The sequence below is a fragment of the Myotis lucifugus genome, unplaced genomic scaffold (genome assembly GCF_000147115.1).
Source record: "Myotis lucifugus unplaced genomic scaffold, Myoluc2.0 scaffold_482, whole genome shotgun sequence".
Lineage (NCBI taxonomy): Eukaryota > Metazoa > Chordata > Mammalia > Chiroptera > Vespertilionidae > Myotis > Myotis lucifugus.
Window position 1 is genome coordinate 720,657 of NW_005871530.1, and position 27,093 is coordinate 747,749.

General features: G+C 48.0%; 2 protein-coding genes across 4 annotated transcripts in view; both read right to left on the reverse strand.

Moving 5' to 3' along the window:
- LOC102437957 (zinc finger protein OZF-like) overlaps nt 1-26,719 on the reverse strand; it is a 42,622-nt gene extending 15,903 nt beyond the window's left edge. Inside the window, exon 1 of the mRNA XM_023744686.1 lies at nt 26,690-26,719. The gene's annotated coding sequence lies outside the window, so the exon portion shown is untranslated. The remainder of the gene's footprint in view (nt 1-26,689) is intronic.
- Nucleotides 1,716-26,733, reverse strand: LOC102438268 (zinc finger protein 501-like). Of its 3 annotated transcripts, XM_023744677.1 has the most exons (3): nt 12,686-12,981; nt 7,501-7,507; nt 1,716-3,635 (listed from the first exon to the last, which is right to left on the reverse strand). In XM_023744677.1, exon 3 carries the CDS (start codon nt 3,619-3,621, stop codon nt 2,074-2,076), a length of 1,548 nt encoding a protein of 515 aa, XP_023600445.1. In that variant the 5' UTR covers nt 3,622-3,635; nt 7,501-7,507; nt 12,686-12,981; the 3' UTR covers nt 1,716-2,073. The 3 variants fall into 3 exon arrangements, with proteins under 3 accessions (XP_023600445.1, XP_023600446.1, XP_014301256.1); XM_023744678.1 differs by lacking the exons at nt 7,501-7,507; nt 12,686-12,981 and adding an exon at nt 26,690-26,733; XM_014445770.2 differs by lacking the exons at nt 7,501-7,507; nt 12,686-12,981 and adding an exon at nt 4,895-6,779.
- Between the last annotated feature and the right edge of the window lie 360 nt (nt 26,734-27,093).

Sequence of the window (27,093 nt, forward strand, 5' to 3'; positions counted from 1 at the left end):
TTCTCTCTCTTTCTTCCTCTTTGATATCAATAAAAATATATATTGTTGCCTGACCTCCTGGCTCAGTGGTTGACTGTCGACCTATAAACCAGGAGCTCATGGTTCAATTCTTGGTCGGGGCACATTCCCGGGCTGTGGGCTTGATAACCCAGTGTGCAGTGTGCCAGAAGCAGTGGATCAATGATTCTCTCTCATCATTGATATTTCTCTCTCTCTCCCCCTCTCCTTTCTTCTCTGAAACCAATAAAAAAATTAAAAAAAATATATATGTAGTTAAAATGTATGTTTTAAATCAATTATACTTATATCAAACTTTAAAAAACATTTAAAAATTGCCACTTCAGTATTTTATCATTTTATATATTTTTTCCCTTTTTTAACAATTAGCAATAATCTTGCCTCAGATAAATCTCCTTGGTTATGATACTGCCACTGCACAAAGCTAATTTTACCATTTTATTATCGACTAGAGGCCTGGTGTACGAATTTGTGCACAGGTGGGGTCTGGCCGGCCTGCCCCGATTGGGGCTGATCACTCAGCTGGCCGGAAGGAGGGGCCACAAGTAGTTGACTGGCCCGCCCTGCCCCGATGGGGGGAAGGGGGCGGTCAAGAGCAGGGCTGGCTGTGGGGAGGGGTCAAGGGCAGTTGGCCTGCTGGCCAGCCCTAACTCCTGATCAAACTCCTGGTTGAAGAGACAATTTGCGTATTAGCCTTTTATTATATAGAACAGGGGTCCTCAAGCTACAGCCACATGCAAATACAAATATTGTATTTGTTCCCGTTTTGTTTTTTTACTTCAAAATAAGATCTGTGCAGTGTGCATAGGAATTTGTTCATAGTTGTTTTTTTTTAAACTATAGTCCGGCCCTCCAACGGTCTCATGGACAGTGAACTGGCCCCCTGTTTAAAAAGTTTGAGGACCCCTGATATAGGATGTTCTTGAGCACATTCATTGCTACTTTATTAGCATGTTGGAAATAAACTAGAATGATGTGCTACTGAAATATTTTCCCATGTCCATGTTCAAGGACATCGTTTTGGCAGTTTGAACATGGTGACAATGGGAGTATTTGCACCAGGGAAATTGACAAATACTAGAAACCTATACTTCAATTAATGTACTATTGAATGCTTATACTTAAAAAGGAGTGGTGGAGAAAGTTAACAATGCAGATTAAACTTATTAAATATATGGTACAAGTGGGCTATGAATTGTAAATAAACTAAAAATTGAGAGAGAAAAATTTCTATAATTTAAACCCAATAGTTCCATACAGCAAAGAAGTCTCTCGAGTCATTGAGGAATGAGTGAATTTCAAACATGTGTCTTAGACACTCTCCTCCTATTGGTTAAAATAATAAATTCATTGTAAACGTAGGCAAAAGACCTTGGGCAGACATTATAACAAAGGAGATAAAGATCGTGTAAATAAATGTGTGAAGAAATGCTCACCATCAAAAATTCTTAGGAAAGCATTATTAAAACCAAAATGGGTTCACAGTATACACATTGTGCACCTGCTAGTTTAAAAAATTAACCATCAGATGTGCTGGCAGGCTTACGGAAAAACTGGAATTTTCATTACTGTGGGTGGGTGGGAGGCAAAGGGAATAACCATTGGGGTCACAGTTCTGCATATCTTACAATGTAAAACATTCACCAACACTGCAATAATTTGATGAGTAAAACATTTACCTGTAGAAAGAACCGAACTCAAATATTCCCAGCAGATTTATTTATAAAACTCCAAATGTCGAACTAACCAAAACCACAGACAGATCAATAGACAAAGTGGTTATCCATTGAACACAATACTACTCAGCAAAAAGAAAGATTACATATTCACATAAATGTTAGTGTTGAATCTCAAATCACCTGTGTAACATGAAGGAAACCAGTGTTTAAAATTTATAAACCTTATACTGCCTATAAAATTATGAAAAATATGAGCTAATCTATTATAAAAGAAGGTACACTGATGTGGCATTTCTCCAATATGACCTCTGTGGTGTCATACGAGGGTACACCTATGTTTGTAGGACTTCCCACAATCCTGACACTCACATGCCTTTTATAGAGTATGAACTCTCTTGTGGTAAAGGAGGTGACTGTTGTACCTAAAAGACTTCCCACATGCACTACACTCATAAGGTTTTTCTCCAGTATGAACTCTCCGGTGCCGTGTCAAGGTAGAACTTTGTCTGAAGGACTTCCCACAGTCACTACACACATATGGCTTTTCTCCAGTGTGAACTCTCCGGTGCTCTGTGAGAATAGAGATTCGCCTGAATGACTTCCCACAATCTCTACACTTATGTGGCTTTTCTCCAGTGTGAACTCTGTGGTGTTTACTGAGAGCAGCGCTTTCAGTGAAGAACTTTCCACATTCACTACACTCATATGGCTTTTCTCCAGTGTGAACTCTCTGGTGCTCTCTGAGATGGGAGATTTGCCTGAATGACTTGCCACAATCACTACACTCATATGGCTTTTCTCCGGTGTGAACTCTGTGGTGTGTATTGAGAGCAGAGCTCACATTGAAGAACTTTCCACAATCACTACACTCATATGGCTTTTCTCCAGTGTGAACTCTCTGATGCACACTGAGAGCCGAGATTTGCTTGAATGACTTCCCACAATCACTGCACTCATACGGCTTCTCTCCAGTGTGAATTCTGTAGTGTTTAGTGAGGATAGACCTTTGTATGAAGGACTTTCCACAAAGAGTACATTCATATGGCTTTTCTCCAGTGTGAACTCTCTGGTGTTGAATGAGAGTACTACTTTCCCTGAAGCATTTCCCGCAATCACTACACTCATAGGGCTTTTCTCCAGTGTGAATTCTGAGGTGCTTGATGAGGTGAGATCTTTTGCGGAAGGCCCTCCCACAAACAGTACACTCATAGGTTTTTTCTCCAGTGTGAACCCTCTGATGTTCAATGACAGCAGAGGTTTGCCTGAATGACTTCCCACTTTCACTACACTCATAGGGCTTTTCTCCAGTGTGAACTCTCTTATGTTGCGTAAGGTTAAAAATTCCTCTAAACACGTTCCCACATTCGCTACACACATAATTTACTTCTTCAGAGCAGTTACCCTGATGCTGAACAACTTTCTGGTTGTGGCTGGCAGCTTTGTCACATTCACCCCAATCATAATGACTATTTCCACTGAGAAATTCCTGTGAAATCTCACTGCCACTGTGTGGCTCTCCAGTGTTGAGAGGGGCCTGGTGCTGGAGAAGGTCTGAGATCGTGGGCAAGTCTTCCCCAACCTCCCTACTGGTTGAAAGCACCCAAGATAAGTAGAAGCTGCATCTGGTCACAAACGAGGCCCTGTCCACAGTTTCTTTCCAGGGCTTCTCTCCCCTGGCTTCCCTCTGTTGCAGGTGAGGATTTGCACTGAAACAGAAGTCTCTCACACATGCGTCCCTGAAGAAGGCTTTCTGCTCAAAGTCTGCTGCTTGTGACTCAGTCAGGTGCAGAATGTCTTTTAACACAGAGACACAGCACTTACACACATGGGTCCTCTGGGCTGCTGGCTCTGTCTCAGAAGCCCTGACCTGTGACTCTCCTTGTACAGATTCACTCTGCTCAGAACAGGCCTCCTCATTATCCATTTTATGCCAACAATCTGAAAAGAGAGAAATGCTGAGGTAGTTAATGTTGACTGTGGTGACAGGGAATCTCCCATTACAAAAGTGTGTTACACAGGATATGTTGGTTCTATGCAATTGCCTGAAAATAAAAGCTCTGTGACAAGGATTAATAAGAGGCTGCTGAGAAGTTCTGGGCCACTGAAGATCACAAAACACTGAAGACCTCACCAGAAATATGACTCAATTATGACAGGTACCACCTGGAAGAGAAGCAGGATCTCTGGCTCATTCTTCTGCTAACAGCCTTCAGCAGGGCTTATTTGCTGGTAACACGGGCAAGCTGTGCAGTACATTGGTTACATCTTTTCCAAGTAAAATTCAATGAACGAGTAGCTGGTGTTGAAGAACTACTTGAGCAACTATGCACACCTCGTAACAGACGTGGAGGCACATGTTGGAGAATACTGCAGAGGGAGCAGCTCTGAGCATCAGGTGACATAAAAATGCCACAAGGGTGATAGAAGCCAGAAGGCGGGAAGTCACAGAAGAAATGACAAGTCAGCAAAGTGTCAAATATGGGAAAGAAAAGGTAGAAATGAGGTGTGGCCTGTGGCACCTGCACCTAACTGGTTGGACAGGAGCAGGTTCCTGGTGTGACCTGAAAAAAGCCCTTATGTCATACCTAGCTCCTAGCTGCCACTTAGCAGGGCGAGGCCTCCCCCGAGACCATGTTGCATGTTACCCTGTGAACAAACCAGGGTTCTCCACGCACCTTCTACTGTACAAATACGTACAATCTACATATTCCGATTACTGATGAAAGACAATGGAGGTGAGCAGAAAGCATGGGCCAGAGCAACTCAGCGTGCAATAGTATTTAGGGAGGACATACTACAAACAACAATTGAAGTAGGGTCTTACAAGAACAGTCTATGGTTCGTGATATGATCATAAGCGGGCACAAGCTGTCGTAAAGAACCTTTAGCTAGGAAAGGGGGCAGTAGCCATGGAGGTAGACAGTCACCCTCACGGAGTTGAAGAGCAAAGTGGGACCCATTCAGCTGCTTGCATTTTCCTGATTCTCAGACATTAACTGCACTTTTTGAGGCAACGGGTCTTAGGGATGTTTGGTGAGTCCATTGCTCAGGTCTCTCTACACAAGTCACAAGTAGCAGCCACAGCACATTGTACGAGAATGTGGGGGCATTAGCAGAGCCCATGGTCTGGCTTTGAGAGAGAGAAAAGGAAGAGCGGACATCACCTCAGGACACTAGAACATATGAGAAGCTCTTACCTATAGATGAGACAAGTGCAAACACTTCCAGCATCACATCGCAGTACAGAAGTCTCTGAGCCTCATCAAGGAGCCCCCACTCCTCCTGAGAGAAGGCAATGGCCACGTCCTCAAAGTTCATATCCTGTCATAAGGGGGACAGTTCAGTCCATGGTCAGCTTCTCTCCTAGGATTTTATGGTCATACTCCCCACCCTCCACATCCATCCTCTCCCTCTACCACCTACATCAGAATAATACCAGGCCTTGATCTCACTAAGGAAACCCTCTCCTTATAGTCCTACTGATACTGTGTCTTCCCCCAACAATAAAGACCAATGACAAGGGAGATTATACCTCAACCTGGGCCTCACATTAGGCCAAAGGCCACAATGTCTCTTGTCCATTACCGCGGGTGTGACCAACAAGGGGAGGGATAAACGTTGGCCATAAAGGGAGTGTGAGTGATTCGACGCTGGTCGTTAGGCAATATCCTTGCAGTCCCCCAGACTGTCCCTGCAAGACACCAGAAACCATAGGTTCACACTTCACCCTTTCAACCCCAATCCCAGGGTGCGGAGGCCATCACTTTGCACTACCTGCTCCACATGATTCTTGAACCACACTTCTCCCACACAGCTTCTCCTCAGAGGCACAACGTCACACATAACACAAATATGCCATCATGAGGACGGTGGTTTCCTAACCAACATCTTTTCCAAAATCATAGTTCACCTCCTCTGTAACGTGTTTCTCTCTTACCCTCTATCTTGTCCATCTAGGGGAGATTTTCAACTCCTGGTGAGTGATGTACGCTACTTTCCTACTGATCACTGTACCAGCCCTCAACAACAGCAGGCAGGTGTGCACATATATGACACCTAAGCTCTGGACCAAAAATGTAGCACCACAACACACCTCTTTTCAGGAATTAATCTGAAATTGACCATATATTATCCAGACACCACTAGAACTGGACTCAACCTTCCTTCCCTCTTATGTCCATGTCAGGGCCCTGCAGCCATGAATCCACATGCCCTCTCAAAGGGCACATCACTCTTCCTACCACACCTCTCTCACTCCTGCACTCCCCCACCCTCAGCCACAGCCCCCATAGTCATCTCCTTGGCCTTTTACTTATGACTCAGCATGTGTGGTCCACAGAATGCCTGGCCAATTCAAGCTGGATGAAGTACTACACCCACTCTGATAGTCCACACTCAGAGAGGCAGCCTTGAGTCCTGTCTGAAGGCCTCTCTCCATGAGTGTATTTTCCTTCCACCTCACCTATTGAAAACATCATCAGATCCCAGAAATCCAGAGCCCACCTCTACAGGAGCTGCACTCACCAGTCACAGCCTTCCTCACTCAAGTCCCATCGCCCATGGCCCTCTACCACATGCGCAGTGAGTCTCACAGATGACCACTCATGCTTCTAAGTCAATCCTGTCTGCAACCCCCAGGCCAAACCAAGGGTCACAGCAAAATCCTGGTAAGTTTAGAGAAGCAACTCTGTACTAGCCCTAGCCTCATCCTGTTTGAATTACTCTCCAGCCTCCAATTCATCTCACGTCCACTCATCTTTTAAAGGCCTTGGCCACTGGGAAACCATTATCCATCCCCATCTCTCTACATGACCACTCTGTCCCTGTGCTGTGTTGTGACACCCAACTCCCCACAGGTGGGGGCCCCAGCAGGAAACCCAGTCCTCAGACTCACATTGTCCTTTCTGAACTACTAAGACCATTATTATCCTGCCCATGATTCCCTATATTAAAGTGAGCTACAGCCCTAACTGGGTTGGCTCAGTGGATGGAGTGTTGGCCTGCGGACTGAATGGTCCCAGGTTCGATTCCAGTCAAGGGCATGTACCTTGGTTGAGGGTTCATCCCCCGGAGGGGGTGTGCAGGAGGCAGGTGATCCATGTTTCACTCTCATGGATGTTTCTAACTCTCTATCCCTCTCCCTTCCTCTCTGTAAAAAACCAATAAAAATATATAAAAAAAAATAAAGTGAGCTACATTCCTGGTTCATGTGACCCATGTGCTGAGAGATCACAGGTTCCATTCCTGGTCAGCTCACATGCCTGGGTGGTGGGCTAGATCCCCAGTAGGGGTTGAGCAGGGGGCAAATGATCCTTGTTTCTTGCTCATCAAAGTTTCTCTATCTCTCTCAATTCCTTCCTTTCTACGTCTAAAGTCAATTATATATATTAAAAGTACACCTTCTGGTTCCTGAAACAGATCACTCTTCACTCTGTGCCTTTGCACATCCTGGTCCCTGTGCCTCCCTCAACTCATTCCACTGGTTGCCAACAACAGGTCCACTTCATGAAGCCCTAGTTGTGGCCTTAGGATGCTGGGCTGAGTGTCAGTTCAATGTCCCCAGGTCCAAGGGCTGGAAGAGGGGCCGACAGCCCCAGGACCCCACGACCTCAGAGAAAATAACAGCGAGGCCCTGAAATCAGCTCTACAAACCACCCCCCCTCAGCGGCTCTGCACCCACAGGAACCGGTGAGAACTAAAGGGCTGTTGAGGGCCTGGCACCCACCCCAGGACCCAGGGGCTCCGGCTGCTCTGTACCTTCACCCAGCCCCAGGGCCAGGTGAACTCCAGACCCCTGCACTACCTCAGTTACCTTACCCTTCACAGGGTCCTCCTTCCCGTCCCTCACTTCTCTCTGCTTCCTCTGAGCAGTGTTTAGTAAAATGAAGAACCCTGCCTCACCCAATGTCCTTCTTTTTCCACAACCACCCACAGCCCCATCATCCTGAGCAGGAAGTGAAACTCCTCCCGGGAACCGCCGCTCGTCCTCTCCGTCGCCTTTAGACACAAACCAGGTCTGGGTGTCCCCCCCTCCCGGCTCACCCCCCCACGGCCTCCCCCCGCCGTCCTCCTCCCCTCACACTCCGGGTCCCCACGAGGACTCACTGCGCTGGACGCTGCGCCCTGGGCTGCGGGACCTGTGAGGCGCCCCCACCCGAGGCTGGAGGGTCCAATCAGGTGACCTGCGTGAACTCAGTCGGCGGAGAGGAGTCGGGGAGGCTCGGAGGCCCAACCCCACGGGGCTCAACAAGCCTCTGATCCCCCCTGAAAGGCAGGGACGCTGCCTCCTGCTCCTCTCCACCAGGTGGGCTGAGCCCTGAGCCTCAGTGAACGCACCACAAAGGTCAAAATGACCAGGAGGAAGCAGGAAGTCCCGCCTTAACAGGATTAGCAGGCAGCAGAAGTCTTTGTCTCTGCCGACATGTGCGCATTGCTTTCTGGGTAATGTAGTTTGCTCAAACGTCCAGGGGAGGGCTGGAGGCCAGCCAATGACCTTGGTGAATAAAGGTGGTGTGGTACCACGTGTCCCTGGGGAAGGACAAGATGGGACCAGAGGCCTGGTTATAAGTGGAACAGACTGACAGATGTCCCAGGGGAGGGGGTGGGGGGACTGGGAGAGATCCCCCAAAGAACATATACAGAGGGGAAATAGGAGACATCTGTGACACCTTCAACAATAAAAAATACATTTAAAAATATTTTAGAAAGAATATAGCCCAGATGGTGTGGGCGGGGGTTAAGCATCAACCTATAAACCAGGAGGTCACTGTTCTATTCCTGGTCATGACACATAGGAATGGAAGCATTCCTTCAGCTGCTAAATCCAAACCTTCATGTCATCTCTCTTACCTCTCCCTCTCATCCTCAAAATTAGAAAATCCAGGTGGCCACACCTAAAACACAGATCCCACATCCAACTGCTTATTCCATCTCCAGGGCCACCATCATGGGCCAGACACCATCACCCTCACCAAGACTCACAGCAGCTTCCGTCCTAGTCTTCCACCACCTCCCTCTCACCCAATATTGTGCATCATGCTGCAGCCACAGGGCGTCTAATGAGACCTGGGTCAGGTCACCTGCCTCCACTGCTCCAAATACCCCCATGATCCCCTCACCTGCAGAAGAGACACCCAAGTTGTCATAATGCTCTTCTAGACCCAACTCCTGTCCTGCTGTTTCCAGTTCCTATTTTATAAAAACATACATCTGCTGGTTCCTGAAGCAGCTCAGTCTTCACTCCAAGCCCTGGCACATTCTAGAACAGCCGTGGGCAAACTACGGCCCTCAGGCCGAATCCAGCCCGTTTGAAATGAATAAAACAAAACAAAACAAAACAAAAAAAGACCGTACCCTTTTATGTAATGATGTTTACTTTGAATTTATATTAGTTCACACAAACACTCCATCCATGCTTTTGTTCCGGCCCTCCAGTCCAGTTTAAGAACCCATTGTGGCCCTCGAGTCAAAAAGTTTGCCCACCCCTGTTCTAGAACCTTTGCATGGAGGGGCCATTCAGATCCATTTCCAAAATCAGGGACCACTCATATAACCCTAGGCCTGGACTTCAGATTCTGGGCTTGGTGACTCTATTTAAAGTCCCCCAGCCCCAGGGCTAGTGGAGTGGCTGAACAGTGACAGGACGCCACTATCTCAGAGGCCACAAGAGTGCGAGGTCCTGAGATGAGACCCACCAACCAGTCACCCCAAAGCGATTCTGCATCTGCAGGAACCTGTGGAAAGCGAAAGGCCTGTTGAGAGTCTGGCAACCGCCGGCAGGATCCACGGGCTCAGGCTGCTCAGGGCCCTTGCCCAGGCCCAGGCCCAGGTGACCTGGAGACGCCTGCATGACTTCGGGGCTGAACTCGCAGTGCACACTCTTGCGAGTTACATTATTTTTCAAAGTACTTCTTCTTGTCCCCAACCGCTATCTTCTCCCTTCTAGTCTGTTCTTCCTCTCAGAGTCTTTGGGAAGGGTTTAGAACCCTACCTCAGATAATGACGTGTGGTGTTTTTTTCACAGCCATCAATGGCCCGAGGCCTGAGAATGATCAAGCCTCAGGAACACCACTTCACAGCGGGATGCTGCCTCTACGCCTGGTCCCACTGGGGACCTGGCTCCTTGGTGAACACACCAGAGGTTAAAATGACGAGGTCAAGACCATGAGAGTCCCACCCTAAACCATGTACACCTGGACTATGTGCCTGTTCTGGGCTTTCATTGGATAAACCCAGCCATGGTTAAGCGCATAGCCCTTTGGGTAAGGATCCCAGTCGCTTCCTGCCCTTTGTAAATATTGGTGGTTGTGAACACAAGTGGCACTGGGTAATGACAACTTTAGGTTTTGGAGGCTGGTTTCTGGGGAGTGTTGTCTGCAACGGATCTGTTCTTTGCACACATTTCCGATTCCGTGAAGCTCAGAGTGCTCCTTGAGGTGAAAAGTATTATTTAACTTATTCCTGACGACTACAATCTTAAACTTCTTTTAATGTGACTTTTAGAGAGAGAGGAAATGACAGGGAGAGAGAGAAACACTGATCGACTGCCTCCTGCTTGCCTCCCACCCACCCCTGGACATTCAGCCAGGAAACCAGGCTTGGGCTCTCACCAATAATGAACTGGCAACCTTCCCATGCTCAACCGAGTCCCTCCAGCTGTCAGAGGTTTTATTTTTAACATACAAATATCACATTATTAAGAGAAAAAGCAGGCTATGAGAGAATATACACAATCCTATCCTATTGATTTTATTTTTTATTAATTTAACTTTTATTAATTTCAGAGAGGAAGAGAGATATAAACATCAATGATGAGAATTATTGATCAGTTGCCTTCTGCATGACCCCTACTGGGGATCAAGCGTGCAACCCAGGCATGTACCCTTGACTGGAATTGAACCTGGGACCCTCCAGTCCACAGGCCAACACTCTATCTACTAAGCCAGACCAGCTAGGGCCCAATTGGTCTTAAAACAAAATTTGAAAGTATACAAAGGACAAAATGTTGACATTTCCTATGTTGTCTGAATGTCTGCAGTCAGCACACATTGTGAAGCTAAGGAGCTAACAGTTACCGAATGTTCACTACAGGTACCAGGCCCTGGTCTCAGTGCTTTAACTGCGTTATTATTTCATTTAATCCTCTCCTCGATCTGAGATGGTCTCACCATCCATTTTATAGAGAGAAAATTCAGGCTCAGAGACTCAACATAAATTGCCTGATTGTAGAGTTAATAAAGGCAGGGCTGGAAGTCAAACCCATGTGTCTAACAACAGAGCTCTGGCTTCTAATGTTAGGCTCTGCTGCCTCCTAGAGCAGATGTCGCCAACCAGTGGTCCGAAGACCAGGTGGTCCGTGAGGTCTGAAAGGTTGGCAACCGCTGTCCTAGAGGATAGAAAAGGGGCTGTGCTAACAGGCTGGATGTTATTGTAGGTAATGAGCAGCCCCAAAGCTTTAATGGCTTAGAGCAGCGGTTCTCAACCTGTGAGTCACGACCCCTTTGGCGGTTGAACGACCCTTTCACAGGGGTCGCCTAAGACCATCCTGCATATCAGATATTTACATGACGATTCATAACAGTAGCAACATTACAGTTACGAAGTAGCAACGAAAATAATTTTATGGTTGGGTCACAACATGAGGAACTGTATTTAAAGGGCCAGAAGGTTGAGAACCACTGGCTTAGAGTAAAGAAGGGATATTTCTTGTTCATAGCACATGAACACCCTGGTTCTCCTGGGACCAGGCTAAGAGAGGCCACCATATAGGTACCTCCTAGGTGTTATCAGAGAAGGACAGAGAGGGTAGCTGGTCTCAGTGCTTCCAGACTCTTCTGTCAGAGGTGACAGGCTTCACTCCCAGCACATTTCAATGGTCAAATCACACCAAAGTGCTGCAGCCAACTTCATGGGGTCCGCAGGAGAACCGGGCATCCTTGAGGGGCCCCATTAAGGCCACCACAAAGTGACAATATCTTATCAGGGACTGACCAGGGGCAAGGAGAGGAGTGGGGATGGGTAGGAAATGCCAGTGGAAGTCAGTCAGGATGGGTCGCCTTCTCCTCATCCAGGTGGACTTTGTCCCAGAGCTGCCCAAACCATCACTGGCAAGATTCAAAGGGATGAACTTCCGACAACGGAGTTTGGTCAGATGGCATTGGCAGCAAACTCCTGCTTGACTCCCACACGCCCCCTGGGCATTCAGCCAGGAAACCAGGCTTGTGCCCTCACCAATCATTGAACGGGCAACCTTTCTGTGCATGGGATGATGCTCAACCAACGGCAGCTAAGAGTTACTGTGTGACCCGGGTAAATCCCTGGCTGCCTCAGTCCCCCCACTGTGATGGGGGTGAAGACCCACATGTTAGGAGAGATAAGAGGGAAAGGGCAGGACTGCAAGCATCCAGCACCTAAGTAATTTTACGTTAACATCAGTCACTACCCTGCCTTCAGGTCTCTGTGTCTTTTGCGTTGCCCAGGTGAGTGCTCCATCCGGTGGGGCTGACGGTAAACATGCCTCCGTGAACATGGACGGTGATCCTGTGGTTCCCATTCACATTGTGCATGAACCTGTGTAAATGCAGACCCTCCATCTATGTCCTCGTCGCCACTGGAGAGAGAACTGGGCATAATTCTGCTTCCTGGCCCAGTGTTCCCAGTGGGCCATGCAAGCCCAGACCCTGGAATGACGCTCTGAGCAGCCCAGGCACCTTCTTGTATGAGGTGTCAGCCTCGCTTTCACATGGGCAGCGGAGTGGCCTGCTCTCCGGGGACCAGGGGTCCCACAGGATTGCCCAAGGCCTCTCCAGGGGTATCCAGTTCCTCATTCCTAAGGGAGGCGTAGGGGCCTAGGATTCTCCCCCCTCAGCTCTCCTCCATAAGCACCCATCCTCTCATTCCTTTCCAGAGTCCTCCCATTTCCCCACCTTCGCTCAGAGTGGGGTTCTGTGAACTGTCCCTTCACTTCACCCATCCCTGGGAGGACCCCATGGAAGAGCAGGGGCAGAAGGGACTCAGCCTGGGAGATGGGGACGAGCAGGCTGAAGAGACCTCTGGATGGAGACAGAAGTGCCCTGGGCAGCTCCTCTCAGGCAGACACAGGGCCTTGCCTCGGACTCCCATCTGTCAACTCCTGGGAAAGACAGAGCGTCCCCAGCTGCAGGGGGAGCATCCCAGGCAGCGGCAGGACAGTGTTACGAGGGTGGGCTGCGCAGTGGGAGGGTCCATCTCAGCGCAGCAGGGTGGGTGGTTCTTTTTGTTGTTGTTGTTGTTGTTGTTCCTCACACCAGGATATTTCCCGTGGTTTTTGGAGAGACTGTAATGGGTGGGGGAATGATAGGGAGGAAGAAACACGGATGTGAGAGAGACACACTAGTTGCCTCCCCAACGTGAGTTGGTGAGTGCCGGGTATTGAACTGGCAACCCAGGTACGTGCTTGTGACCTGGAATCTCATTCACCACCCTTCAGGTGTGTGGGCTGACGCTTACCACTGAGCACACTGGCCAAGACCAGGGTGGATGTTTACCCACTAAGGAAAGATCTGGGCCGTGTTCTCTCCATAGATTGATAAATATCTACAAACTTTAGTCGCTAAACTTCACCAGGCTTGCAATCCCCAACAGGACCACGTGGCTCAGCACCCAGCGACCCCTCCTGTTGGGCAAGAAGAGATTCCGCAGAGAGAGCTCCTCTCCCTCACCGGGCAGGTCAGTGGCTGGAGCGCCTCATTACAGTGGACTAGCTTGCACCTGCCTGAGTCACTAGTTTTCTTGGAGCACAAGCTCCAGGGCATGACCGATCCGGGAACTCATGCCGCAGAGCTTGGTCCATGTCCCACTAACCATGGCCCCAAAGAACGGAGCGGCCACAGCCTGGACTGGGACTGGAGAGGGCCTCAGAGCCACACACACGGCCCAGCACCAACTCTCCCTGGGAACCACCCTGAGTTTTCCTGCCCACACCCAGCTGCCCAGCTGCCACCGCTGCTCCCAGCCCTGACACCTGAGAGGAATCTGAGCTCCTCAACCCCCTGAAGGTGCAATAGCTCAGGCTCAACCCCCGGCTGGAAGGTGCAGAGACCACAAGGGGCATGAGCAGGCCCCGCGCCTCTCCTCAGGGAGCCTTTAGTCTCAGGGAGCACAGATGCCATCATCCCCTGTGGGTGATTGTGCAGCTCAGCCCCGGTTCCTCGCCCTCCTCACTGACAGCACCAGCACCTCCCGTCCTGTTCTCGCCCTCATTGCCTGCTCTGCCCGCATGAGAACACTGGCTGCTGGTTCACCACGGGCCCCCAGGGGGCGCCGGTGTTTACATGTGTGTGGACTGAGTGGGTGAATAAAACAAATATATTGACTTTAAAGAGAGAAAAAAATAGGGAGGGAGAGAGAAACATCAATTTCTTGCTCCACTATTTTTATGTATGATTTGCTTGATTCTTGTATATACCCTGACCAGGGATTGAATCTGCAATCGTGATGTTACTGAGATGATGCTCTGACCAACTGAGCTATCATCAAGGGCACATGCCTGGGTTGCAGGCTCGATTCCCAGTGGGGGTCATGCAGGAGGCAGCCAATCAATGATTCTCTCTCGCCGTTGATGTTTCTATCTCTCTCTCCCTCTTCCTTCCTCTCTGAAATCAATAAAAATATATATTTTTAAAAATTACTTGCCGAAACCGGTTTGGCTCAGTGGATAGAGCATCGGCCTGCGGACTGAGAGGTCCCGGGTTCGATTCCGGTCAAGGGCATGTACCTGGGTTGCGGGCACATCCCCGGTGGGGGATGTGCAGGAGGCAGCTGATCGATGTTTCTCTCTCATCGATGTTTCTAACTCTCTCTATCTCTCTCCCTTCCTCTCTGTGAAAAATCAATAAAATATATTTAAAAAAAAAATTACTTATTTATATGAGCATACGTGTTGAATCTCAAAATAACTGTATAGCATGAAGAAAATTAGTTTTTCTTAAAGGACACACCTCAGTGACTAGAAAAATTATGAAAAATATAAACTAATGTACTGTAAAGGAAAGAAAATCAATGACTGCAATGAGGGCTGGGGAAATCAAATTCTAAAAGGGTAGGAGGTAAACACAGGGTGTACCAAAAGTAGGTTTAGATTTGTTGGTATGGGGAAAATATAATAACTAATAAATAAAAAAAGAATGTACTCTGCCCTGGCAAGGATGGCTCAGTTGATTGGGCGCTGTCACCTTCACTGAAAGGTCATTGGTTCCATTCCAGGTCAGGGTACATGCCCATCTCCAGGCCCAGTAGCGTGTAGGGAGGAGTCAAGAAAACAATGCATTTCTCTGTCTCCCTTTCCAAAACTGCCCAATCCCTAAAAAAAAAAAAAAAAAAAAAAAAAAAAAAAAAAAATCAATAAAAGTATTTTTAAAATATTTTTTATAAGAATAAGTTCTGTGTTTATTGTATTCACAACTGTAAGCGAACTTTTGCCCACCCGGTATATTGGTGACAGATAAGTGTATCTCACATGTGACATATCCTCCTATCAGGGCTCACCAAACAGCACACATGAGAAAACGGCACTTTGTTGCATACTAGTTGCCGCTTCCTGGGAGGAATGGCAGCAAATATTGGCAAGCAGGGAAGACTATTGCCATTAGAATCAACAGGAATGCTGACTGGTCACAAAAGACACATCCTGGGACTAATTACAGGCTTATCCTGCCTCTAGCTTTGCTGTCTTGCCTGTTGAGCAACAACCTTGAGATGAACTCCCTAGATGAGCCAGGGGAATCGAAAAAAACTTAGATTATTTTTTTCTGCCAATGACGTCAGCCACAGGAAGCAGTGATGGAGGTCCTGAGAATATCTGTACACAAAGATCACACAAGCCACAGGCGCTGGATCATTTGTGGATAACGTTCAGAAGAGATGCTTTTCATCCAACTTACAGCAGCCTTTCCCACTATGAACACAGGGTTTCTGTCCTAACTGTGGTTCCATCTAAACATCAGAGTCCAGAACAAATGCACCAGCCTAAGAAATCTCGTACACGATGGCCCATGGCTCCTTTACAGAATGTGGGGAGGATTTCTCCTAATCATTGCTGAGAATTATGTAATACACTAGAGCCCCAGTGCATGAAATTCATATATGGGTAGGGTCCCTAGCAGATGCTGGCTGGGTACTCCCTCCCTTCACCTGGCCGGCCCCACCCCCTGGTCAAACCCTAGGACAACTCCCGGTTGAGGGGACAATTTGCATACAGTGGGGCCTTGACTTACGAGTTTAATTAGTTCCGAGACCAAGCTCGTTAAGGAGCTCGTTAACTCAAATTACTCTGTCAACTCAATGCAAAAAATCGGCCAAGAGACAGCTGGTATCTCAAAAAACTCGTTGGTCGGGACACTCGTAAGTCAAGGTCCCCACTGTACTATGCTTTTATTATATAGGGTACTGTGAACAGAGAATATAATTCATATTGTTCACAGAAGGATAGCAAAGGCCTACTCTTCAGTCTCTCTTTCAAGTCCTTGGTCAGCAATGCAAAATCAGTCACTATTAGACAAAGAGTGATTTTCTGCCATCAAGCTGTGCCTTCCAAAGCACAGAAAGTTTAGGACCCACCATATCTGTTCACCTCTCCACGCTGACAGATCACAATTTTCCTTTCATCCCAGGGAGTAAACAGAACCAAAAAACTTAAGGTACAGATGAAAAAAAACAAAAACCTTTACAAAAAGATCATGAACGAGCGCAGAGGGCAGCAAGTGGTTTGCAGGCTGATGAACTGGACCCGAAAACACTTCATCACAGAACAATGTGAGACCCACAATGGCCCTGAAAGAGGTAGCACTTAGCTGAGGAGGGTGCTCTGGACAAAACCTGCATCAGGTCAATTCTCTGGTCAGAGAGAAAGGAATGAAGATCCAGCGAGGAGCTTGGAATATTCATAATTTTCTCATAGGGCTTTTCTCTAGTGTGAACTTTGAGGTGTTGAATGAGGTGTAATCTTTGTCAGAAGGCCTTACCACAATGAGTACACACACAGGGTTTTTCACCAGTGTGAACCCTCTGATGTTCAATGAGACTAGAGGTTTTCCTGAATGACTTCCCACATTCACTACACTCAGACAGCTTTTCTCCAGTGTGAACTCTGTGGTGTTTAATGAGGTGAGATCTTTGTCGGAAGGGCTTTCCACAATCACTACATTCATATGGCTTTTCTCCAGTGTGAACTTGCTGGTGTTAAATGAGAGCAGAGCTTTCACAAAAGCCCTTCCCACAATCAGTATACTCGTAGGGCTTTTTTCCAGTGTCAACTCTGGTGATGAATGAGGGTACACCTTTGTCTGAATGAATTCCCACATTCACTACACTCATAAGACTTTTCTTCAATGTGAACTCTGTGATGCTAGACCTTTGACTCAAGGATTTCTCATAATCAATACACTCATAGAGTTTTTCTCCAGTGTGAACTCTCTTATATTGAGTGAGGTTAAATATTCCTCTAAAAACGTCCCCCATTTGCTACATACATAATTCACTTCTTCAGAGCGGACACCCTGACGTAGAACAACTCTCTCCTTGTGGCTGGCAGCTTTGTCACATTCACCCCAATCATAATGACTATTTCCACTGAGAAATTCCTATGAAATCTCACTGCCACTGTGTGGCTCCTCAGTGTCGAGAGGGGCCTGGTGCTGGAGAAGGTCTGAGGTGGCGGGGAAGTCTTTCCCAACCTCCCTACTGGTTGAAGAAACCCAAGATAAGTAGAAGCTGCACCTGGTCACAAACAAGGCCCTGTCCATGCCTTCTTTCCAGGGCTTCTCTCCACTGGCTTCCCTCTGTTGCTGGCGAGGGTTTGCACTGAAACAGAAGTCTCTCACACATGCGTCACTGAAGAAGGCTTTCTGCTCAAAGTCTGCTGCCTGTGACTCAGTCAGGTGCAGAATGTCTTTTAACAAAGAGAAACACCACTTACACAGATGGGTCCTCTGGGTTGCTGGAGCTGTCTTAGAAGCCCTGACCTGTGACTCTCCTTCTACAGATACAATCTGCTCAGAACAGGCCTCCCCGTCATCCTTTTTATGCCAACAACATGAAGACTGAAAAATGATGAGGAAATTAATGTTCACTTTGGTGACAGGAATGTGTTACAAATAATCCTAGGTGTACCCGTTAATAATGGCAGATTTTGTAATCAAAGAAAACACGGTGATTTCAAGAGAAACATCAAAAGTGCTTTTTTATTCAAAGTAATGTCCATCGCTAGCTACACATTTCCCCCATCTTTCAGGTAATTTGTGGAGACTGTCCCAATAGAACTTTTCTTGTTTTAAGGCAAACCATTCAGAGATCCAATTTTCCACTTCTTCATTATGTTTTGAAATACTGCTCAGAAAGTGTGTGAGCCATCCATTGGAACACGTGGTAATCTGAAGGAGCAAGGTCTGGTGAATATGGCAGGTGGGTTAATCTTCCCAGGCAAGATCTTTTAACGTGTCTTTAACTGGTTTTGAAGTGTGTGATGGTGCGTTATCATGAAGCAAAATTACTTTGCCGTGTCTTCTTGAACATTCTGGTCGTTTCACGATCAAAGCATGGTTCAAATCGATTATTTGTTGTCAGTAGCAATCAGTATTAACAGTTTTACCTGGTTTTGGAAGCTCATAGACACCACACCTTCCTGATCCCACCAAACGCAGAGCATTGTCTTCTTTCCGAAGCCATTTGACCTTGCAGTCGATGTTGATGGTTGACCTGGATCAACCATGATTTTGTGTGTTTGGGATTCTCAAAAATAAATCCACTTTTCATCACCAGTCACAATTCGATGCAAAAAAGACTTTCGTGCCGTTGAAGCAACATTTTACTGATGACTTTTCGATTTTCCATTTGTCTTTCATTCAGTTGATGTTGCACCATTTTCCTTCCTTTAAAATCTTCCCCATTGCTTTTAAACAATCAGAAATTGTTTGCTGAGCAACGTTTAAGCTTTCTGCAAGTTGTTGTTGAGTTTGACACACATCTGCATCCAATAATGCTTGTAATTGTTGGTCTTCAAACTTTTTTGGTTGACCTGGATGTTTTGTCTTTCACATCAAAATCATCACTTATAAAGCAATGAAACCAGCGTTCACAAGTATCTTGAGATGGAGCATGTTCACCATAAGCTTCCCAAAGTATACGATAATTTTTCTTCAAAATAAAGTAATGAATTAAAACTTACCACAAATGCTTTTTTGCCACAAAATACATTTTTTAAGCGTAAAAATATCTATGATGTTAACACCTTGAGAAAATTTGACATATAAAGTTTTGAAGCTTGCTGTCACTACAACAAAATAGCATACCTATCAAATCGCATATATACCAACATATGTGCAACGCCATCTATTGAAAAAAATCTGCATTATTAACTGGTACACCTAGTATATTGGATTCATGCAATTGCCTGAAAATAAAAGATCTGCAACAAGGATTAATAAGAGACAGCTGACAAGTTCAGGGCCACTGAAGATCACAAACACTGAAGACCTGACCAGAAATATGTCTCAATTATGACAAGTACCACATGGAAGAGAAGCAGGATCTCCAGCTCATTCTTCTGCTAACAGCCTTAAGCAGGGCTCGTTTGCTGGTGACATAGGCAAGCTGTGCAGTAGACTGTTTACAACTTTTCCAAGTAAGATTCAATGAATGAGTAGCTGGTGTGGGAGGACTACTTGAGCAACTATGCACACCTCATAACAGATGTGGAGGCACATGTTGGAGAATACTGCAGAGGGAGCAGCTCAGAGGACCAGGTGACATAAAAATGCCACAAGGGTGATAGAAGCCAGAAGGCAGGAAGTCACAGAAGAAATGACAAGTCAGCAAAGTGTCAAATATGGGAAAGAAAAGGTAGAAATGAGGTGTGGCCTGTGGCACCTGCACCTAACTGGTTGGACAGGAGCAGGTTCCTGGTATGACCTGAAAAAAGCCCTCATGTCATACCTAGCTCCCAGTTGCCACTTAGCAGGGCGAGGCTTCCCCCGAGACCATGTTGCATGTTACCTTGCGAACAAACCAGGGTTCTCCATGCACCTTCTACTGTACAAATACGAACAACCTAAATATCCGAGTACTGATGAAACATTGGAGGTGAGCAGCCAGCACGGGCCACAGCAACTCAGCGTGCAATAGTATTTAGGGAGGAAATATTACAAACAATTGAAGTAGGGTCTTACAAGAACAGTCTATGGTTCGTGATATGATCATAAGTGGGCACAAGCTGTCATAAAGAACCTTTAGCTAGGAAAGGGGGCAGAAGCAGTAGCCACGGATGTGGACAGTCACCCTCACGGAGTTGAAGAGCAAACTGCGACCCATTCAGCTGCCTGCATTTTCCTGATTCTCAGACATTAACTGCACTTTTTGAGGCAACGGGTCTTAGGGATGTTTGGTGAGTCCATTGCTCAGGGCTCTCCACACAGGTCACAACTGGCAGCCACAGCACATTGGACGAGAATGTGGGGGCATTAGCAGAGCCCACGGCCTGGCTTTGAGAGAGAGAAAGCTGCATTGGGAGAATAAAGGAAGAGCGGACATCACCTCAGGACACTTGAACATATGAGAATGTCTTACCTACAGATGATACAAGTGCAAAAACTTCCAGCATCACATCACAATACAGAAGTCTCTGAGCCTCATCAAGGAGCCCCCACTCCTCCTGAGAGAAGGCAATGGCCACGTCCTCAAAGTTCATATCCTGTCATAATAGAGACAGTTCAGTCCATGATCAGCTTCTCTCCTAGGATTTTACCTTCATCATATCCCCACCATCCACATCCATCCTCTTCCTCTACTACCTACAATACAGTAGGTGCCAGGCCTTGGTGTCACCAAGGAAACCCTCTGCTTATAGTCCTACTGATACTGTGTCTTCCCCAACAATAAAGAACAATGACAAGGGAGATTACACCTCAACCTGGGCCTCACATTAGGCCAAAGGCCACAATGTCTCTTGTCCATTACCGCGGGTGTGACCAACAAGGGGAGGGATAAATGTTGGCCATAAGGGAGTGTGAATGATTCGATGCTGGTCTTGTTAGGCAATATCCTTGCAGTCCCCCAGACTGTCCCTGCACGACACCAGAAACCATAGGTTCACACTTCACCCTTTCAATCCAAAACCAGGGTGCTGAGGCCATCACTTTGCACCATCTGCTACACATAATTCTTGAACCACACTTCTCCCACACAGCTTCTTCTCAGAGGCACAATGTCACACATAACACAAATATGCCATCATGAGGACGGTGGTTTCCTAACCAACATCTTTTCCAAAATCATAGTTCACCTCCTCTGTAACGTATTTCTCTCTTACCCTCTATCTTGTCCATCTAGGGGAGACCTGATGTATGCTACCTCATTCCTATTGATCACTGTAACAACCGTCAAAAACAGGCAGGTGTGCACATACACTGAGTGGCCAGATTATGATGACCACCTGACGTTTGTAGGCAAATTAGCCGTACACTCCATCGTATGGGATATGGAAGCAGAAGGCCTGTCGAACACCTTGGCTGTCTGCAGTTACCAAGATAAAACGTTTCCAATTCGCACAGGAACACAAGGACTGGACAGTCGAGCATTGGAAAAAAGTCATGTGGTCGATGAATCACGTTTCCAGCTGCATCATGCAGATGGCAGAGTGAGAATTTGGCGGAAACAGCATGAAAGCATGCACCCCACATACATGAGTACACCCTTCAAGCTGGTGGGGGCAGTGTTACGGTTTGGAGCAAGTTTTCCTGGCATGATTTGGGCCCTTTAATTCGTGTGGAACAACGTCTGAATAGCACAACATACCTAAGTATCACTGTTGATCAAGTTCATCCTATCATGTTGATGGCGTATCCCAATAGAAATGGCTTCTTCCAACAAGACAATGCGCCATGCCACGGTGCTCGTATTGTGCAGGAGTGGTTTCAAGAACATGAGTGAGACTTTACCTTGCTGAGGTGGCCCCCACAATCACCAGATCTCAATCCAATGGAGCATTTGTGGGACGAAGTTAAAAGAGCTGGTTCCACAACCATCAAATCGCACAGAACTGGACAGTGCTATTCATCAGGCATGGTGTCAGATTCCTCACATCACCTTTCAACATCTCGTGGAGTCAATGCCAAGAAGAATCGCCACAGTATTGAAGGCAAAAGGTGGCCCAACAAAGTACTGATGGGGTGGTCATAATAATCTGGCCACTCAGTGTATATGACACCCAAGCTCTGGACCAGGAACGTAGTACCACAACACACCTCTTTTCTGGAATTATGCTAAAATTCACAGTATCATATTATCCAGACACCACCAGAAATGGACTCAACCTTCCTTCCCTCTTATGTCCATGTCAGGGCCCTGCAGCCATGAATCCACATGCCCTCCTAAGGGCACACCACTCTTCCTATCACACCTCTCTCACTCCTGCACTCCCCCAGCCACAGTCCCCATAGTCATCTCCTTGGCCTTTTATTTATGACTCAGCATGTGTGGGCCAGAGAATGCCTGGCCAATTCAAGATGGTTGAAGTACTACCCCCACTCTAATAGTTCACACTCAGAGAGGCAGCCTTGAGTCCTGCCTGAAGGTCTCCCTCCCTGAATGTTTATCCTTCAACCTCATTTATTGAGAACCACATCAGATCTCTGATATCCAGAACCCACCTCTACCAGTGCTGCACTCACCAGTCACAGACTTCCTCACTCAAGTTCCATCGCCTACTGCCCTCTACCACATACTCCATGATTCTCAGATAACCACTCATGCCTATAAGCAAGTCCACCAGGCTGACTACAACACCCCAGGCCACACCAAGGCTCACAATAAAATCCTGGCGAGTGTTTAAGAAATAAGTATGTATCAGCCCCAATCCCAGCTTGTTTGAATTACCTTTACATCCCTAATTTAAAAAAGTTGAACTCCTCCCTGGTCCATACAAGCTTCACTATTTTTAAAGTGGTCATCTTGAAGTACTCCTCAGAACTCCAGATGCTCTGGAACCACTCTAAGAAATATGTCATACCCTAACAGGCCAAAAATAAAAGTTTTTGTATTCCCAATGGACATTAACTCTCCTATGAATTTCTCCATCTCAGCAGATGGTGCTTCCATTCCTTCAGCTGCTAATCCGAACCTTCACATCATCTGTGACTCTTACCTCTCCCTCTCATCCTCAAAATTAGAAAATCCAGGTGGCCACACCTAAAACACTGATCCCAAATCCAACTGCTTATCCCAACGGTTCTCAACCTGTGGGTTGCGACCCCTTTGGCGGGCGCACGACCCTTTCACAGGGGTCGCCTAAGACCATCCTGCATATCAGGTATTTACATGACAATTCATAACAGTGGCAACATTACAGTTATGAAGTAGCAACGAAAATAATTTTATGGTTGGGTCACAACATGAGGAACTGTATTTAAAGGGCCAGAAGGTTGAGAACCACTGGCTTATTCCATCTCCACAGCCACCATCATGGGCCAGATACCCTCACACTCACCAAGACAAATCACAGCAGCTTCTGTCCTAGTCTTTCCACCACCTCCCTCTCACCCATATTGTGCATCATGTTGCAGCCACAGGGCGTCTAATGAGACCTAGGTCAGGTCACCTGCCTCCACTGCTCCAAATACCCCCATGATCCCCTCACCTGCAGAAGAGACACCCAAGTTGTCATAATGCTCTCCTGGACCCAACTACTGTCCCATTGTTACCAGTTCCTACTTTTAAAAAATGGACACCTGCTGCTCCCTGAATCAGCTCAGCCTTCACTCCAAGCCCTTGCACATTCTGGAACCCATGTATGGAGGGGGCCGTTCACATCCAATTCCACTGGCTGCCAAAATCAGAGACCACTTATCTAACCCTAGACCTGGACTTAGGGTTCTGGGCTTGGTGTCTCTTCAAGGTCCCCCTGGACAGCCCCAGGACAACACTATCTCAGGGGCCACAAGAGTGGGAGGCCCTGAAATAACAAGAGTGGGAGGCCCTGAAATGAGCTCCACAAACCAGCCCCCCTAAGCGATTCTGCATCTGCAGGAATCTGTGGAAAGAGAGAGGTCTGTTAAGAGCCTGGCAACCACCGGCAGGACCCATGGGCTCAGGCTGCTGAGTACTATCGCCCAGCCTCCAAGCGAGGTAACCTGGAGTTAGCTGCATTCCCTCAAGGCCTCAGTCCTCAGTGCAAATTCTTGCCAGGTTCATTATCTTTTACAGGATTTCTCCTCTCTGTCCCGAACTGCTGTCCTCTCTCTCCTAGTCTGTTCTTCCTCCGAGCAGCTTTGAGAAACGTTTTTAGAACCTACATCAGACAATGAACTTTTTCTTTTTTCACAGCCATTGATGGCCCCAGTGTCCTGAGAATGACAGTAAAAACCTCAAGCAAAACTTCCCCTCACCTTCTTTGTTGCCTTTAGACACAAAACACGACCAGGTTTCTCAAATCCTCCCACCACCAAGTCCTTACACAATGGCACTGCACCTGTCACACTCTTTCCCCCATCACACCTTCTGTCACCCACAGAGACTCACTGTTCTGGACACAGCTACCTGTGCTGCTGGACCGGACCGGTGCCTGCACCTGAGGCTGGAAGGTAAATGGGGGTAACGCCGAGTTGAGCTCTGTAAGCAGAGAGGAGTCTGGGAGGCCCCAATCCCGCCTATGGTGGCTCAGCAAGCCTCAGACAGACCACTTCACAGTGGGGATGCTGCCTCTGACGCCTGGTCCCACTGGAGACCTGGCTCCGGGAACCCTCTGTCTCTGTGAACAGAGCAAAGAGGTTAAAATGATCACCAGGTTCAGACCCTGAAAGCCCCGCCCTAAACCATGTACACCTGGATAATGCACCACCTGTTCTGGGCTTTCATTGGCTAAACCCAGCCACCGTTAGGTGCGTGGCCCTGTAGGTAACATAATGTTTGAGGCCTCACAGGTGGGATTAGGTTCCCAGTTACTGCCCGACCTTCGCAGATATTGGTGGTTGCAAACCCAAGTGGCACTGGGAAATGACATCTTTAGGTTTTGAAGGCTGGTTAGGTACTGTCTGCAACGGATCTGTTATTGGTACACATATCAGATTCTGTGACACTCAGAATGCTCCTTGAGTGCAAAGTATTATTTAAATTATTCCTGAAGACTACAATTCTAAACTTTTTAATGTGACTTTTGGAGAGAGAGGAAAAGACATGGAGAGAGAAACAACGATCAGCTGCCTCCTGCTTGCCTCCCACCGACCCCTGGACATTCAGCCAGGAAACCAGGCTTGTGCCATGTGCTGTGTATGGGGCGATGCTCAACCAACTTTGTCACTCCAGGTGTCAGAGTTTTTATTTTTAACAAACATCACATTAAGAGAAAAAGTAGGCTATGAGAGAATTTACATAATCCTATCCTATTGGATTTACCTATTTTTTAAAATTAATTCTTATTTTTATTAATTTCAGAGAGGAAGGGAGAGGAAGAGAGAGACAGAAACATCAATGATGAGAAGGAATAAATATCAGCTGCCTTCTGCGTGCCCCTTACTTGGGATTGAGTGCACAACCCGGCAATGTGCCCTTGACTGGACTAGAACCTGGGACCCTTCAGTCCGCAGGCCAGCACTCTATCCGCTGACTGACTGCAACACTCCAGGCCACACTCCTCTTGTTGGAATTACTCTTCAGCCTCCAATATATCTCACCCCCACTCATCTTTTAAAGGCCTTGGCCACTGGGAAACCATTCTCTCTCCCCAACACTCTAATGACCACTGTGTCCCTATGCTGTGCTGTGACACCCACCTCCCACAAACAGGGGCCCCGGCAGGAAAGCCAGTCCTCAGGCTCACACTGCCCCTGTGAGCTACCACTACCATTACCACCCTGACCCCGGGTCCCTATATTAAAGTGATCTACAGCCCTGGCTCATGTGACCCAATTGGTGGTGCATCTTCCCATGTACTGAGAGGTGGCAGGTAACAGTCCTGGTCAGGTCACAGGCCTGGGGTGAAGGCTGGATCTCCATCAGGTGTTGTGCAGGAGGCGACTGATCTTTGTTTCTTGCACACTGATGTTTCTCTATCTTTCTCCTTCTCCCTTCCTTTCTAAAATCAATAAAATTATTTTTTAAAAAAAATAGCCCTAATCAGTTTGGCTCAGTGGATAGAGCGTTGGCCTGCGGACTGAAGGGTCCCAGGTTCGATTCCAGTCAAGGGCATGTACCTTGGTTGCGGGCACATCCCCAGTAGGGAGTGTGCAGGAGGCAGCTGGTCGGTGTTTCTCTCTTATTGATGTTTGTAACTCTCTATCCCTCTCCCTTCCTCCCTGTAAAAAAAATCAATAAAATATATATATATTTTTAAAAAGAGTGAGAGGTATACACCTGCTGATTCCTGAACAAGCTCACTCCTCACTCTGAGCCTTTGCACATTCTGGTCCCTGTGTCTGGGAGGAACCCCCACCCCTCATTCCACTCGTTGTCAAAACCAGGGTCCACGTCATAAAGCCCCAGCCGTGGCCTCAGGACTCTGGGCTGAGTGTCCCCAGGTCCCAGGGCGGGAAGAGGGGCCGACGGCCTCACGGGCACCACGACCTCAGAGGCCACCAGAGAGTGAGGCCCTGACAGGACCCCCACAGCCCCGGCCCCTCAGCGGCTCTGCCCCCGCAGGAACCGGTGGGAACTAAAGGGCTGCGGGCCGGGCACCCACCCCAGGACCCAGGGGCTCCGGCTGCTCAGGGCCCTGGCCCCCGCCCCGGGGGGGTGATGCCCGCCGCCCTCGGGGCTCAAGGTCCCTCTTTGTTCACAACCACCCCCGGCCCCGGCGCCCGGAGCAGGAAGTGAACCCCCTCCCGGACCCGCCGCTCGTCCTCTCCGTCGCCTTTAGACACAAACCAGGCCTGGGTGCCCCCCTCCCGGCTCAGCCCCCCACGGCCTCCCCGGCGGCCCCGCAGCCCGCCGCCCTCCCTCCCCTCACACCCCGGGGCCCCACGAGGACTCACTGCGCTGGACGCTGCGCCCTGGGCGGCGGGACCCGAACGGCGCCGGCCCGAGGCTGGAGGGTCCGATGGGGTGCCGCTGAGTCCAAGTCTCTAAGCCGAGGAGGCACCGGCGCCCCGATCCCAGCTTGTTGGGGTTCAACGAGCCTCAGACACACCCTGCACCGCGGGGACGCTGCCTCCCACGCCTCCTCCCACTCAAGAACCGGGAGCTGAAGCCCACGAGTCCGTGAACGGAAGACAAAATGTCCGCCAGCCGGAGGACGCCGGAAGTCCCGCCCTAACCGGATGCGCAGGAATCAAAAGGCCCTTTAGCGCCACAGAAGCGGGCGCATGGCTTTCTGGGTAATGTAGTTTTCTCAGCCGCCCGAAGAAGCTGGCTTTCCAGCCCCTGATCTTGGTGCATA